Source organism: Cibotium barometz, chromosome 25 (assembly GCF_041138505.1).
Source record: "Cibotium barometz isolate CiBa-2024 chromosome 25, ASM4113850v1, whole genome shotgun sequence".
Lineage (NCBI taxonomy): Eukaryota > Viridiplantae > Streptophyta > Polypodiopsida > Cyatheales > Cibotiaceae > Cibotium > Cibotium barometz.
This window is the reverse complement of record NC_141070.1, coordinates 10,892,978-10,909,905: the sequence shown is the minus strand read 5'-3', so window position 1 is coordinate 10,909,905 and position 16,928 is coordinate 10,892,978. Positions and strand designations below refer to the sequence as shown.

Here is a 16,928-nt window from a genome sequence, read left to right as displayed (position 1 = left end):
CATGCTTCCCGTGTTCTTTATGTCCCTGCTCTGGGTTTTCATCTTCTGTGAGTGCATGAGGTATGCAAGACTGGCTTTCGGGTGGAATTTGAGGAGCATTCAGTTGCTTTAAGGGACCGTGAGACTGGCCAGGTTGTTTGGAAAGGCGGTGTGGAGAATGGCATCTACAAGCTCTCTGCACTCTCCACTTTGACAGGTTCTCAGGTCGGTGATTTGTGGCACTTTCGTTTTGGCCACTTAAATGTGGATGCTTTGAGGCGCGCCTTCCGGGGCCAGATGGTGGTTGGCTTGCCAGATGTTGGTAGTAGGCAAGGACGTTGCAGCTCTTGCATACGTGGTAAGCAGCACAGGGAATCCTTTCCGAAGCAAGCTTCCAGGCGGGCTTCGAAACCATTGGAGTTGATTCACACTGACTTGTGTGGACCTCAGCAGATACCATCTTTGGGAGGATCTCTCTATTTCATGCTGCTTGTTGATGATTGTACCAGATTCACGTGGTTCTACTTTCTTTCCCAGAAGGACCAGGCTTTTGCTCGGTTCAAGGATTGGCACGTGATGGTGGAGAAAGAGTATGGATATCAGGTTAAGACTCTCAGGGCTGATAGGTGAATTCTCCTCGACTGTATTTTTCAGATCTTGTGCAGGTCATGGCATCAAAAGGGAACTGGCCAATACTGGATCGCCTTCGGAGAATGGAGTTGTTGAACGGAAGAACAGGACCGTGGTGGAGATGGCGAGGACCATGCTGGAGCATCGTGATCTTCCTCGTCCACTTTGGGGTGAGGCTGTGGCAACGGCTGTCCATACCATCAACCACTCTCCGACGACTTCAGTACCCCATATGACTCCATTTGAGGCATATTTTGGCAGGAAACCCGATGTCTCGCACTTCCGTGTCTTTGGGAGTGATGCGTATGTACATATTACGAAGAAGCAGAGGGGGAAGCTTGACTCCAAGTCCCGCAAGCTGGTATTTGTGGGGTATAACTCTCTTTCCAAGGGATACAGGTTGTATGATCCAGAAAGGAACGAGATTGTTGTCAGCCGGGATGTGGTCTTTGACGAGCATGTTCCACCATCCACTGTCGAGGAGCCGCCACTTCTTGGAGATCCAGAGGAGTCTGATGATGATTCCCAGTCTATCATTCCAGTTGATCCACCTCAGTCATCACAGGAGGTTGAGCCCACAGCTGGAGTAGAGCCCCCGCGACCACAGGAGGCTCCACGATCTGTTCGAGTACCTAGGTGGTTGTAAGACACCCTTCGGGGGTCAGGTGTCACGGAGCTACCCTCCGAGTGGACCACAGAGGACGACCCTCGAAGATCACATAGAGTCCGTGATAAAAGCAACACGGCGGAGCTTCTTCAGGTGAACTATGCTTTGATGTCTCGTATCATGCGGGATGAAGAGCCCACTTCCGTAAAGGAAGCCCTTTCACAGGATACTTGGAGGAAAGCCATGCAGGTGGAACTTGATGCCATCGAGAAGAAGAACATTTGGGAGTTGGTACCGAGGCCATCGAAGCAGTCAGTCATTGGTGTCAAATGGGTCTTTAAGACCAAATATGCGTCTGATGGGTCGGTGGACAAACACAAAGCCAGGCTTGTGGCTAAAGGTTATGCTCAGAGGCCAGGGATCGACTACGAGGATACCTTTGCACCGACAGCGCGGATGTCAACGATTCGGACCATTCTTGCCCTTGCTTCTTCTCAGAGGTGGCCCGTGTATCAAATGGATGTAAAATCTGCGTTCCTTAATGGTGACCTGCAGGAGGAGGTGTACGTTGAGCAGCCTCCAAGCTTTATTGTTCCAGGTTCGGAAGGGATGGTTTACAAGTTACGTAAGGCCTTGTATGGTCTTAAGCAGGCTCCCATGGCTTGGAATCAGAAGATTGATTCCTTCTTTATTCGGACTGGATTTCAGAGATCGGTTGCAGATCCGAACCTGTATCTCTTTCGGGAACGCGGCATGGTCACGCTTATCATCCTTTATGTGGATGATCTCATTCTCACCGGCGGTCATGTGGAGCACATTGGAGTGACGAAGGCTGCCTTGTCACAGGAGTTTGAGATGACCGACTTATACTTACTCCACTTCTTTTTGGGATTGGAGATCTGGCAGACCCAGAGGGGGTTTTTCGTCTCTCAGCAACGGTATGTTCATGAGTTGCTTGAGGCCTTTGGGATGGAGAACTGCAAGCCTATTACCTCGCCGATGGACCCAAACACAAAGTTAACCGTTGCAGATCCTTGTGAGCCAGTTGATGCCTCGCAGTATCGGAAGTTGGTTGGTTCATTGATCTGGTTGCTAAACACCAGATTGGACTTGAGCTTCTCCGTGGGGCTGTTGAGCTCTTTTATGCAGACGCCATTGAAGTCTCATTGGGACGCAGGATTGCGGATCTTGCGGTATCTGCAAAGTACGAAGGATCTGGGACTCTTTTACACAGGAGGGAATGGAGTCAAGCTCCAAGGTTGAAGTGACTCAGATTGGGGAGGAGATCCAGACACGAGGAGATCTACTTCAGGATACAGTTTTACCCTCGGCTCAAGAGCAGTTTCTTGGAGCAGCAAGAGGTAGCCAACTATTGCCCTTTCTTCGACAGAGGCAGAGTACCGGGCTGCTTGTGGTGCTGCTTGTGAGGTTGTATGGCTGCGGAGGCTGCTAGGCGAGATTGGGTTTCCACAGAGGGAGTCCACAGTCATCCAGTGCGATAACCAGAGTTGTATAGCTATTGCTCGAAACCCGGTTTTCCATGCCCGGACCAAGCATATAGAGATACAGTATCACTTTGTACGTGAGAAGATCTTGGCTGGTGACATCTTGCTACTTTATTGTTCGACGGAGGACAATGTGGCGGACCTCTTCACGAAGTCTCTACCTCGGGCTACGCTCAGGCGGCACTCCAGCTCCCTTGGGTTGGTTACACAGCCAGGAGCTGAGAGGGGGTGTTAGAAGTCATCTCCTGTCTATATTTATACACCAGGGCCTCTGTTGTGGGTGTGCCCGCCCTGTATAAGGTGTTTTATCATTTTTCCACACTCCCCGTATTTTTTCCTATTTTTTCCCATTTTTTCTAGTGGTGGGGAGGGTTGCCAGAGGGTGGCAGGAGCACTCCAGTGCTGGCCGACTGCATACAGATGAGTAGTGGGCTACTGGACTGCTGGCCGACTGCATTTTCTCAGTCGTGGGCACTTCTCTGCTGGCCAACTGCATTTATGCAGTCGTGGGCACCTTTTCAGCAGTCGTGGGCACTTTTAATGCTGGCCGACTGCTCTCCCAGGGGCATATATATAGGCCCCTTGCCCCCACCACTCATTCATTCAGTTGTCTCGGGATCTTGTGTATAGAGAAGAGTTTACACACCTATCTCTCTGTGTTTCTTGTGCTGTTTATTTTCTGCAGTCTACTTGCTCGTCTACCCAAGTTTGGTTATCATTTCCGCTGCATATTCTGACAGAACAATCTTACCAATTTTGAGAGCTCTTTTGGGTTTTCCACTGCTTCCTTCACTTTTTCAACCTCCTCCTTAGCTTTTCTTTCTTTGGCTACTGCTTCTTCTTTAGCCTCTATCTATTGCCTTAGCAATCTGTTTTGTTTCAAGAGTAATTTGATGAAGTCTTCATTGCTTTTCGGAAGTGTTTTTAAAGTAGTGGTGTCATCTTTGCAGATTTCTCCTTCCATATCTTCTTTGTAGCTTTTTGACAATGTCACTCCTAACATTGTGGAGGCCTCGATGGTTTTTCCTAACCGCAGTTTTACCAGCGACAGAATGCTCTCACTTTTGGGTAGCCAAGTTGGGTCACAACCTACAGCTCTAATGCCAATGTAGCATGCAATAGGTTGATCACGCAACAAGGCCTTCTTTATACCCGTAAGTTTATGCAATTCCACTTTACTTGAGAGAGAAGAGAAGAGAGAGAAGATAGAGTCGACACAGTATTGGGTCCCAATTACCCACCGAAGGACCCCCTGCAAGCAAGAGTATTTGCTTATATTTCTTTGGAGAACTTTGTACAATGAGTAAGCAAGAGTATTTGCTTATATTTCTTTGGAGAACTTTGTACAATGAGTATGAAAGATGACTTAGGATTGCCCAACGCAAGCACAAAGTAGACCAAACGCAAGGCTGAACCATATGCTGTCCAAGCTCCTTGGAATAGCTCTTCGATGACCACTATGCAAACCCAGAACTGCAGGATGCACATATGCTGGCTAAATGCTAAGAAGCTCTTCGCGGAGGACTTGGGGGCTGAAGCACAATAAGGTGCTGCTTTGCTGAATGTATGCACAAGGCCAAAGGCTCTAGGCACACATCATTGCTTGGACTGCTTGCAAACTAATTTGATGAGAATGATTTATGTTGTGGCTGATGCGTTTGCTTATATATGGACTTATGCTGCTGGTCAACCTGTTTATGTGCTGTCGGCCTGTTTGCTGCACAAAAATTATGTCTTTTTGCTAGCATTTAATGCTGTGCATAATATCACTTATTGCCTTTTTAATGTTGGCCGACTGAGCACACCCGACCTCTGCTTATGCTGGTTCTTATGCTGGCCGACTCATGCCTATAGGCATTTTATGCTAGCCGGCTGAAGCACAATAAGGTGCTGCTTTGCTGAATGTATGCACAAGGCCAGAGGCTCTAGGCACACATCATTGCTTGGACTGCTTGCAAACTAATTTGATGAGAATGATTTATGCTGTGGCTGATGCGTTTGCTTATATACGGACTTATGCTGCTGGTCGACCTGTTTATGTGCTGTCGGCCTGTTTGCTGGACAAAAATTATGTCTTCTTGCTAGCATTTAATGCTGTGCATAATATCACTTATTGCCTTTTTAATGTTGGCCGACTGAGCACACCCGACCTCTGCTTATGCTGGTTCTTATGCTGGCCGACTCATGCCTATAGGCATTTTATGCTAGCCGACTGAGGGTTGGACTTGACCTTAGCCCCTTCTATGGGGTGGTCAGGCAGCCTATTGTGCCCCATGGGCATGGGCCATTGGGCTGGCCTTTGGCTGGCCCATAGGCATGCATCTACATGCTTGCTAATGCAATGAGCAATGACTAGTGCTGAGGTTGACCTCTACATGAACCTCTCTGATGAATTCTACAAGTGGGTGAGACTCCAAGAGAGGACTGACACATGCAGACTCTCTATGGCTGTGGAGACTGACCTACATAGCTCATGCCTAACATGTCCCGGACTGGGGTTCACAATGGGGTCACGGCATACGACAAAATATTCCTAAAAAAGGTATTCCTATTGTATGAATGTTGCACTAATGTAGAGCCAGTGTGTCACATAGCACTCCCGTGCAGGGTGCACGTGACAACTTGGGAAACTGTAGGGGACATAGAAGCTCCTCTTTCCCCAATGAACGGAGGTATAACCAAACCCCTGGGACTGAAGAATATGATGGAGAGGGACTCAACGAAGGAGACCGTCGGTGACGCAAACGACGTCTCTCGTGCCGACTACATGCAGGTGTAGAATGACAACTGCCGGACCGGGAGCAAAGCTCATCCGGTACATCCTTACTTGCATCCAAAGGAGTGCAAAACGCTCCTCCAAGAAGTTTCGCCACTTCGTCCTTGCAATCGTCATGCCCTTGCTGAGAACCACGAGTCTCTGTAGACACCAAATCTGGAACACTAGGCGCTCGGGATGCCAACTCTATCATGCCAAGACGAGTAGACATGGCCGCCATACCTTCCATAAGTGCCATTGAATCCATGATGAAGAGCTAGAACTAGTGACCAATGAGAGAGATGGCGAGGGTTGCAGCCCTTTGAGGAAGGGTGAGCAGGATAAGGGGGATACCAATACACCAAAAAAAAACCAAATAGTGACTTTTCCCAAACCCAGTCTTGTGCGCTCCAGGAACCTGAGGGCTCTATCCTATCCAAGCAGTCAAAGCACACATGTGCCAGAAAAGAAAAAAATTTGCAGGTTCACTAGGCTCTAATACCAACTGTAGAACACTTGTGCCTATGTGCTAGGGTTTTCTAAGGTAGAAAAGAGTCCAGTGGAATCAACACATACAGCACACACGAGATGTTTTTATTATGTACAAGAATAAAGTGTTACAGCTGAATCTCAAGTACAAAATATAGCTGAGATTACACACAGCAACTCGTAGCTCAACGCTGCTGAACATCTCCCTGACAAGCCCACGCTCTAAGAGAAACGCTCTGTAGAGAGACTAGCGCTCAGAAATGCAAATGGAAAATGACAAATTCCTATGCACGTATTTATATGCATCATATATGCTGGTTGGCCCGTGCTGTCAGCCTACTCAGAGGACACCCACGACTAGTTCAGACCTGTCTGACCCATGCTGACCTGGCTGCCACGTGGCATTGGCAGCTGCCCACCTGGCCAAACCACCTGTGTATGCTGTCTAGAAGCCTGTACACCTCGCTACACTGTACATGGAGGTGTGTCACATAAAAGGTCATTTGCTGACAATAAAACATGTGCATTTATGTATTTGGTAGGGCCACTATTAGAGCCAACAACACAAACTGCCCCACCTTCAAGCACCTTGCTTAATAGCTCCATTAGACTCACCTTCTATTATACAATGCTTGAGAAATAAGATTGATTTTTGTGCGAGGGTCTATCATAGGAACAAAGCACTCCTGCATCACACCATGTGCCACTGAAAGTTTGCTATGATGCTCAGCCATGACTTCAAGACTTGATGGGGAGAGCCCCTGATCTTTTTTCATAGATCTTAATAGCATCCACGAAAAACCATTATCCATAGGATTCGCTATTCCCACCAGCCCGCGCAAACCTACGAATATCTGCAAAGAAAAGTATACATCAATAAGAAAGCCCATGATCTAGTCAAGAAAGGATTGCATTAGTGGAAACTTCTTATGTGTTTTATAAACATACCTCTTCACAATGCCGATCACAAAACCAGGTCTTTTGTGCAGCCGGATCCGGTGTAACCATGACATGTGTAGGTACACAAGCCAGATGATCTGCAGAAACCTTAAATCTTACTTAAACCATGTTTGAAACAAAGCAACTTGAATTATGATTGTTTGGCAACCAAGCAAGTACATACATTCAAGTTCGCATTGCAAACATCGAAGCATTGTGTTGTCTGCATCACAAGCAAGCTCGTTACTCCCACATATGCCACAGGAACATCTAGGGCAGTACCAGTCACCCTCAGGAATGACCTGCATTAAACAAGTGAAGACATTTAGATACAAGGCCATTATCCAAAAAAACCACATTATGAATAGGGAAATATCTTTGGATCTATGAAAAACGGTATGTTGACTCCACTATAAACGAAAGGAACCCAAACTGATCAAATGAAACAAAATCGTCAAAGATTTGAAGCAGCCTTACCTCCAAACCAATGCAGTCAGCATGAAATGTTGATGGACAATGATCACACAAGACCAACTCTCCACCATCCCCGCACACACCACAAGTATCATCACTAATATCCATAAAGCCTTCCTTCTTCTCTTTGGCATCCTGGAGGGCACAAGCTTCAAGTTGGCAGTCTGAAATAGATCTCCCATCATCCAAAAAGATGTTGGCACTCGGCCTGTGAAGCTTACTTCCAGCATGCGCTTCGAAGTTTGATAGCGTAAAAACATCCTCGCAGCAATTACAGATAACCCCCTCTCGAGTTACCTGCCCCTTCTTCATCACATGTCCATCTTTTCTATTAATATAGCAGACAGACTCGTTCTCTTTCAAGATGCCCTTGTCTATCAGCCAAGAAAGAACAGTTGACTTCTTGAAATGAGATGGTTCTCCGATGTCTTGAGAAGATTTTGAATCCTTCTCTCTTTCAGGAAATGAGAGCAAGACCTGCATCCGACAACCTCCTCGAACATGATAACCCTTGCTTTCCTGCAACAGGCTTGTGCTTCCCTTCTTAAGAGACGGCCTGCCTCTTTTGCGCCTTGGTTCTGCAGGTAAAAGGCCACCATGCCCTTCACTCTTCCTTTTCTTTGACTTCTCTGCCATAGGGGTTAGCTTGCTCCTCTTAAGCCTGACTTCTTCTTGTGCATGTATACTTGGAGAGCTTGCAAGTTCCACATTCTTCTGTTGAAGAGTGCCAATTCCATCCTTAGGAATTTCTGCTGAGTTACTAGAAATCTCAGGGTCTCTGACCTCTGCCACGGATAGAGAAGCAGCATCACTTTTGGCTTTTGTTGACCCATCAGATAACATCATCCGCTCTGCCTTTGCTTGTCTCGTGTACGGCTTACGAAAGCACCTGAAACCTTCAGCCATGTTGTATGCATTCAAAAGCTTGAATTCCTTATTTATGCCCTCCCCCAAAGAGTTAGAAACGTTTCTACGGGTTTTCCATCCTCTGCAAGCTGCTGCCAAAGAAAAAAACCTAGATCCATTGGGCGATACGTACACAGCTTCTTGCCTCAAGGTGAGACCACGAGAACGAGTTCGTGCATCAATCTTCCATCCAGCATCCAGAAGAAATCTTTTTGCTGCAAGACGGGCCTGCTTCATCCTTATTTTTTGAGGTAAAGGACTCTCAAGGAAAACCGCTCCATTATCCCTGGAGTCAATGTCCTGCATGCCTCTGAAATGGTTTTCCCACACCCCAAGGCTGCCTTGGTGGCAAGGTCTGCACTCAGATGACAATGGATCAATCATCGTGCCAGAGCAAAAACCGGTTTCAGTCTGCTTCCCATCACTACGAATCTCAATGCCATCTCCTTCAATCATTGAGGCATTCAATATTGTATGTCGCAAGTCTAGTTTGGGCAGCGTTCTATCTAAACTGCTAGACAGCACCTTCCCTTTGTCTAGAAGCTTGTCATATACTGTGGCCTGCTTTAAGTCTCGGCCATGCAACTCACTTGATCTAGTTAATGGATGCTCGCCATTCCTTTTCATTTCCAAAGCAAATGTACTTCTTGTAATCCTAGAACTCGCTCCGCTTTTCCCTGTGAGCCTGTCCTTTAAAGTTCTGTTGGCATCAGACTTTCTTCGTTTGGACTTCTGATTTAAGGACTGACCAGCAGGAAAACCCTCCCCTAAGGTCCCCAACATATTAGCACCCAAGAGAGGAGACTGCGAAAGAGTAGCCAAAGCATCTGCTTCTTCTCTGAAACTCTCTGTCATACAGCCTGTCAAGGTAAATCCAGGGCCTGAAGAAACCTTTTCTCCAGCTCCAGATGTACATGTTGGGGCTAAAAAATCACTCTCTCTTTTCACCCCTGTTGTCATGCTTGTGGATTGATCCAATTCTTTCTGGCATATGGTGTTTTGGCAATGCTCTCCATTGACCACAAGCTGCCCTTCGTCCAAAAAAGTATGTGCCTGTGGGTGAGCTGAGATTTTTAGAATCCTAACTAAGGGCTGTTGAAATTCTGGTGAAATTGTTGTTACGCCATTTGATAGCACAGCAGAGGTATCTTCGTGAAGTGGAGCTGGCTTCTCCTGAACTGCATTCTGACAAACTCTCACAGACATATCCAACTGCTTATGTAAAACTGGGGTGAATGATGGGCATGAGATTCTCTGCTCTTCCACCAGTGAACCCTGTGAACCACAAAATCTTCTTTGTCTCCATAACTCTTTCAAAGAACTCCTGGGTTTCATGCACATTTGCTTCAGAGGACCAAGGTCAATTTTTCCATTTCCACTATCAAATGACCAAGAGCCTCGCACTGCCCACTGTCCAGATGCCTCATCCCACTCCTGAGAAACCCTTATGTCTTTCACAAAAACTCGTAGTTTATCACCTTCCTCCGGGAAAAAAACTTTAACCTTGGCCTCATCATAACCAAAGAGCACATCATCCAAGAGAATGCCTTCCCACCAAGCATCATCATAGAAGGCATCTACCAAAAGACCTTTTTTCCAGTTTTGAGGAGCAGATATAAGGCAAGGAGGCGGTCTAGGCCTGATAAAGCCACGTTTGTTTGGCTCACCGACAGTTCCATTTTTCCCCCGCAGGGCAGAAGATGGGAGCTTTACATCCTCCAAAAGAGGAATCGATTCTTGTAACTTTTTACTACCGTCTAAAGTGAATAAGTCATCATATTCCACCACTCTGCGACCATACTTGACTTTCACTACCACACCCAAATGCCAAGATCCTCGGAGGCCTACCTCTTTCTGCCGCACCTGCAAAAAAGCCCCAGAAATTACATTAATTGTCTTGTCTTTTAAGAAAATGTTAACCCCATAATCTAAGCAAACAATTATGGCTTCTTTGAGACACCACATGCTCCTCACAAAACATCTTGCTTAATCTTTCTTTTAGACACCACATGCTCCTCACAAAACATCTTGCTTAATCTGAATGACTGCAACATATATCAATGACAGGCCCCTCGACCACATGGTGAAAACATTGCTAGTATCCGTGCAGTTCCAAGGGGTTGTCTCTTAACCAATCTTAGGCTGGAGTCTTTCTTCAGGAAGCTTGAAAAACAAGTATGAACAACGTGGGCATACCTCTACACGCTCCCCTTCGAGCAATTTTCTGGGAATGTCAACTGCAGTCCTGTTCAAGCCTTCCATGCTTTCTTAGCGAGAGAACCTTAATTCCAAGGTTAATCGGCAAAACATCCCTCAAACCCACATTCCTACATAGAAACGGAAAAGGACGATCATCCTTCCACTCCAATTTCCAGATGCATGTGAAAAAAAGTGGCAGTGTACACAACACCAATGGGCGCAATGGCATGGGATGCTAAATAGGGAACTCTTACGCGAACCATTCCCACCTTCAAGCACCACAATAAAGTCTATCTATGTTATCAGCTTTTCTGAATTTCTGCTTGAGCTTTCCAGTTCCTAGAATCGTCTGCCTGCAAAAATGCCTTCCTGCCCTGCAGCATTCTTCTTCCAAACCCAAACGATATTCTTTCTGTAAAACCTGCCATCTCTGTTCTCCTGTAAAGCCCCGGAGAAGTTCTTACTGCAATATTCCAAGGTGGGGTTTCACAGGGCAAAATAGGGGTGTTCTGCCTGGATGTTTATGAAAGAAACCCCTGGCAGGGACATAACGAGTGAAAAACCCTCCTGCTTTCCCAACTGCGTCTCCTTATAGCAATCTCCTTAGGACGGGAGCCTCCAGATCACATAACCCCTAAAAATGAGGCACAGAAGAACGTGAGTGACTGCATGGATGTTTCTTTGGGGCTGATCTGCTTGGAAATCGGCGTTCTTTCTGTCTTCGCAATCAAGATTCAAACGCTTACGTGAAAACAGACTCGGATTGCTCCGCTGAAATCGCTTTTTGTCGCCTCCCGTAAAAAGCTAGGGTTGCAGACGCCGATGGAGAAACAAATCTCCATTGATCAACAGGAAAAACGCCACCTACGGAGAATCCACAAACAGAGCGCATGTTAAGAAGATAGCTATGGCGTTAGAGGAGCTCGAAGATGGAGGCGCAGCAGAACACCGCTTGTATTTTTCCCCTTTTTCATGAAACAAAAATGCTAATACTAACCTTAATCCTGATTCCGTCTGCTAAGCATGTACTAGGTGGCATAATCTTTTTAAAAAATCCGCATGCCACGTGTCATAGTCCGATCCCATTGACCTTCACGAACCCTAAGGCCCGTTAGAAGTATTTTGGATTAATAATTATTATTATTATTATTGGCAAGTCCCATGGGAGAGTTTATATATAAAACATGCTGTAGTTTGTTTCTATCCAAGCCCCTTGGGACCTAGACACACTTATCCACACACCAGGTAGGCACATTAAGCCTCCTGAAGTGGCGTCGGGGTTAAGTGGTGCCGCGGCCTCAGGGGGTAGCCTTCCCCACCTTGTCAGGCATGAGTGCCGATAAACGGTACCGATGAAAAGAAAAACGGTAGAAACAGCAAAGCCACAGGATAGTGAGTCGTACCGAGCCAACAAGCTGATAAGGCCAGGCCGATCGGATCATGGAACTGAGACGGAGGGAATGACCTGAGCCTACCAAGGCCATGGAGCCAGGCCAGAGAGACATGAGATAGGTGTGACCCGACAAGGGGAAACAATTTGATCGTGGATGAGTAAGGCTTCATCTTCACCCCTCAAGCTCGAGCTACCCGATGTACTTGACGAAGAGGTAGGTCAGAAGCAGTTAAGTGCAATCGAAGACTCTATCGAAGACTACCATGATACCACGGTCGGCCACCACATATTTTTACTAGCCTAGGCACTAGAGAATTCATATGTGCAATCGCTACTCGTATATGAAAGGCACGCCGTGGGATAATAAGTTTAGAGTTACTAGCTAGGACAAGGTGTTTGCACTAGTGTAGGCCATCTTGGATGTAATAGGACCTCATTTTTTACATTGGCTGGCCAAGTGTGAACACTATGAGCCAAGTATAAAGGTCAAATTGTAACTCTAAATCCTCATTCTTGTATATGTGGCATTGTAAATTATTCATTCTCCGCACTTTTAACATTCTTATGACAAGTAAGTTCAATGCTGCTTCTTATGTAGCATTGTAAATGATTCACTCTCTGCACTTCAACACTGAAAGTGTTCTCTAAACAAGGGAAGAGCACGCCCCTCTATGATTATAAAATTTGGAGAGAACTATCCAACCTCTTGGTCATACCTTGTGTATGGTCTTTTTCTTTTTTTTATCTCACTCACGCGCATATGCACTAAAGAGTGGTGTTATTTTAAAAACGAAAAAGCTTAATCAAGGACTAATGTTGGTTAACATGCTGTGTGCAAGGATTGTGTAAGAGACGTCTTCTCTATTCAATGATTAGACATTTGTCTTGTTCTTGTGACAATTGGTCTCTAAATTATAATGGGTACGGTTCTAATACTATTCTTGTTCTTGTATTGAGATGAGTATTTGGAATCAATCTCTCTTACTATAGTCTTTGGTCATTCCATAAAGCTGTCTTACTTCTATATACTAACACTAAGAATGAGTCATCAACCTGTCAATGTCTTGTGAATATAAATCAATTAACAAAGATTTGTGTCATTTTCAAACATAATATTAACATATGATTTTATTAACTAGGCTAGCTAAGAATGAATCATCAACCTATTAGTGCTTTGTGAATATGGATTGATTAGTAAAGAATTGCACTATTTTCAAACATAATACGTGTGATTTCATTGACTAGGCTAGGTAAGTCATTGTTCAATAAGCACGTGAACATGCTTTTAAATTTGTGCATCTCCTTACGATCTCCTTAGGATTGTACATTTGTTACAAAGAGTCCATAGGCATAACTGCCCAAGCAAAAAAACATCCTTGTTGCTTGTACATTCATGTTAACATGCTTTCGAATTTGTGCATCTTCTTAGTATTGGGCATTTTAAATGCACACAAGAGTCCGCATACATAGCTATCCAAGCAAAGGCACATCTTCGCTACTTGTGCATTCTACTTAACAACTACACAACTATGTCATGGGCCCCAACACCAGAGTCCCGGGCATTAGGTCATAGGGTGACCCAACCTTCCATCTCACCATGATACCTGGCTCGAGTGACCCGTCAAGCATGTCACTGCATGTTTCACCTTGTCAGGTCACACCCATCTCATGTCTTCCCAACCCAGCTCCATGGCCTCTGTAGGCTAGTGTCATTCCCTCCATCTCGGTTCCATGATTCTGTCAACCTAGCCTCATTGGCTCGGCATGGCTTGTGGTTGTGCGGCTCCGCCGTTTCCACCATGTTTCCTTCACCCCAAACGTGCCTAGTCAGTGTGTGGGTGTGTTTCTAAGTGTGCCTAAGTAGTATGAGTTCATGCTACACCTCTCCTTTGCACTTCATCCCCATGTAGATGCATGGGCTTGGCGCAGGCTAGCATACACTCCCAAAGTCCCAAGGGGCTTGGATAGAAATCCCAACCTCACATACACCCCCTCCTTGTGAAATTGATGCCCGCATCAATGAACTAGAGTGTGTCTCCACCATCTCCATCATCAATGTGCCTCAACGCCACTAAGAAAAAGAAAAGCGGGAGGTCTTAACATTTGCTTTATATCCATCAGCAAAGTCAGTGTCTAACCCGATACAATCATGCATATTTTTGTTTATTTTGACAACAAGCTTGAGAGTACCCCAAATTCCCTTGCTTTTGAGAGGAATTGATGGTGACAAACATGAAGAGCAAACATAACACTATGTACTATAAGAGACAATTGCATCCCTATGTATATAGCTGCTCAATATGACACAAGAAAGAAAATGGAGTGCTTTGGTTATGGTGGAAAGGGCTACCAAATACCCAAACAAGATTAAAAACTGTAGTTTCAACTTTTTTGCAACAAGGAATGTGGAGTAGGATATCCCTTTAGGGATTGTCCCATGAGAGCATCCAACTTGGATAGAGCTTTACAAATACCAAGTCAAAGACCAAGACCATCAATCTCTCTTTAAATCCTCAAAGTATAAGCAATAATACCACCTCAAATAGAGAAGCCTAAGCAACAGGTAGGATGGCCTCACTCTTAGGCACATGTAGGGATTGACAAGGAGGAAGAGGAGAAATAGTTGGGCCAAGCTTTGACTAAGCTGCAAGGAGGAGAAATACTCAGACCAAGGAGGATAAATACTTGGGCGAAGCTTTGACCAAGGAAATAAACATAAAGCTACAAAGAAAGCATATAAGCTAAAAAGGTGTGCTGAGAAGAAATTAAAGACTAAAATAGGGGAAATAAAGCTTTTAATTTGTTTAAATAACTATGGAGAGTTTAAGAGTTGGGATCAAGTCATGGAGCCTGCCCAAGGCCAAACATTAAGAAAAATAATTATGTCAAGGTGAGAGATGATATTCTCAAGGAGTTGATGAAGGTAGGGGAAGGTCATGAGATGGCCCTTGCTAACAACTTTGATTAAGAACTATATATTAATTTGCACAAGTGGTATTTTTTCACCATGGGAAGGGATAGAGACATAGACCAAGAGTCCAACAACCTTCTTCTCACTCGTTTGTTTGCTCGTGATTATTTCCTTAAGTATTTTCTTGAGAAATAGTCTTGAGCTATGGAGTTTGCTAGATCATCGAATAGATAGAGACACACCTCCATCATAAGAAGAGGCGAAAGTGCTTAATTTATTGAGAACTTAAAGTTAACATTCTACAAGAAAATGACAAGACATGGAACAAGTAAAACTTTGACAAGACCTCGAACAAGTAAACCTTTGTGTTGCAACAAATGTAGAAGAGTATAAACAAGTTGTAAGGAATGTATAATTATGGATGGCGGTTCATGACTAGATGTAATCAATAAATCCTTATACATGATATTAAGACAATTACCTTTGGAAAGAACATACTTAATCATCAAGATTGTGAACCAAGCAAGGGTGGAGCCTATGGGATTGATGAGGGATGTCTTCATATGAGGATAGAAGTTATTAGGTTCACTTCCATCAACCTTTGATGTAATCGTTGGTAAACTTAGCATAACTTAGCAATAGTGATACATGACTTGGGTACATGTAAGGGGGAGCAAGGATCAATTCACACGTGAGGATAAAGCTAGTGGCTAGGGATTTCGGCATAACCTCTAACACCATGAATATAATTCCTAGATTAGTAGATGATAAAGATGTCTTGTATAGTGACCAACAAATTAATTGGATGCACAAGCTAGTGGTAATGGATAGCGCGTGCGCACACACACACACACACACATATTATCATGGGTAGAAGAAGTAGGATATACTTCATTGGTGTCTTCTTTGTCAATAGATTTAGAACTAGCTTGACAAGAAGTACCATTGCTCTTACCACCTAACCTCTTGGAGTTGATCACAGTGCTTAACTTTATAAGAACTCAGCACGACAAATTTAACCAAGGGTAGAACAACTAAGGTAGTTACTAATATAACACCCATTTGCATGGACATGTTGCCAATGACCTTCATTTTCAATTGATCAAGGTAGACATGGAGATGGATTTAAAGTTCAAAAAAGATGCTCTACCAAAGATATAAGAAGAAAATATAGAGGTAAATGGGTGAGAATACCTAGTTTTCCCACAAAAGAGGGGGATATAGAGGGAGTCCAAATGGGCAGTGCTTCTCTGTTTTGTGCACACACATTAATTTGGGGGTTAAAAAATGTCAAGATTGTAAAAAGAATGTGGATGAGGATGAATACTTTCCTGGCAAAGAAGTAGTTACAAACAAGGAATTGTTAGAGCAATTTCTAGCCATGAAAGAAGAGGAAAAGGAGGGTGAACAAGATTGTGTATTACAAAAAGTAAGGGACTATAGCACCAAAGGAGCTTGGTCACAAAAACTTGGAAGGTTGTAATTAGCCACTCAAGAGTTGGAGTACTTAGTATTAACTTTATTAAGGGATTTGATTTCAACCTCGATAAAAAATATATGAAGCTTGATTTTCAATGACATCGGGGGTCAGCACATGATTTAGAGTGCTTGGAGCACTAGGGGGGATTGGGTGCAAGATACTTGTGAGGACAATCCACAATATGGTGTGGGCCTTTGCATTAAAAGCAGTACATCCTTATTGGCCCTACGTACCATATTGTTTAGGTCTCTTGATTTTTGTTTCACCATAGCTTCGAACAAGGAGGCATAGTGTTTATGGTAGAGAACACTTGAGCCTTGCAGGATAGAGAGAAGGAGGGGAGAATGCAAGGGTCTTACCACTTTGCACCTCGAGGCATTCTTGGTAGAGTAACTCTCTCTTGTGGAGAGCTAGGGTCCTCAACCTTGCCTCCTTTGTTGTTACCACAAAGGAGCTTTATAAATGGGTGGGGAGAAGAAAAGAGAGTGAGGGCTGTGGAAATATCAACCTGTACTTCGATGCCACAATGAGTGAACACACGAGAGAGTAGACAAGAGAATGAGAAAGGGAGAAGAGAGCATACATCAACACCATCGCTTAGCCACATAATCCCTAAGCATGCATACAACAAGGAAGAAGAGAAAGGCATATAAGCAATTTC

At 44.6% G+C, this 16,928-nt stretch overlaps 1 protein-coding gene across 3 annotated transcripts in view; it reads right to left on the bottom strand.

Moving 5' to 3' along the window:
* Window positions 1–11,461, bottom strand: part of LOC147624243 (uncharacterized) — a 99,585-nt gene extending 88,124 nt beyond the window's left edge. Inside the window, exons 1-7 of one of the 3 annotated variants that reach the window (XM_086819208.1) lie at window positions 11,230–11,449; window positions 10,753–11,117; window positions 10,481–10,611; window positions 7,382–10,147; window positions 7,089–7,206; window positions 6,914–7,002; window positions 6,581–6,819 (exon numbers count right to left, since the gene is read on the bottom strand). In XM_086819208.1, the coding sequence (XP_086675334.1) occupies window positions 6,581–6,819; window positions 6,914–7,002; window positions 7,089–7,206; window positions 7,382–10,147; window positions 10,481–10,546 (3,278 nt within the window). In that variant the 5' untranslated portion in view covers window positions 10,547–10,611; window positions 10,753–11,117; window positions 11,230–11,449. Of the gene's footprint in view, window positions 1–6,580; window positions 6,820–6,913; window positions 7,003–7,088; window positions 7,207–7,381; window positions 10,148–10,480 lie in introns of all 3 variants that reach the window. The other 2 variants (XM_086819207.1, XM_086819206.1) reach the window with 2 other exon arrangements.
* Window positions 11,462–16,928: the final 5,467 nt, after the last annotated feature.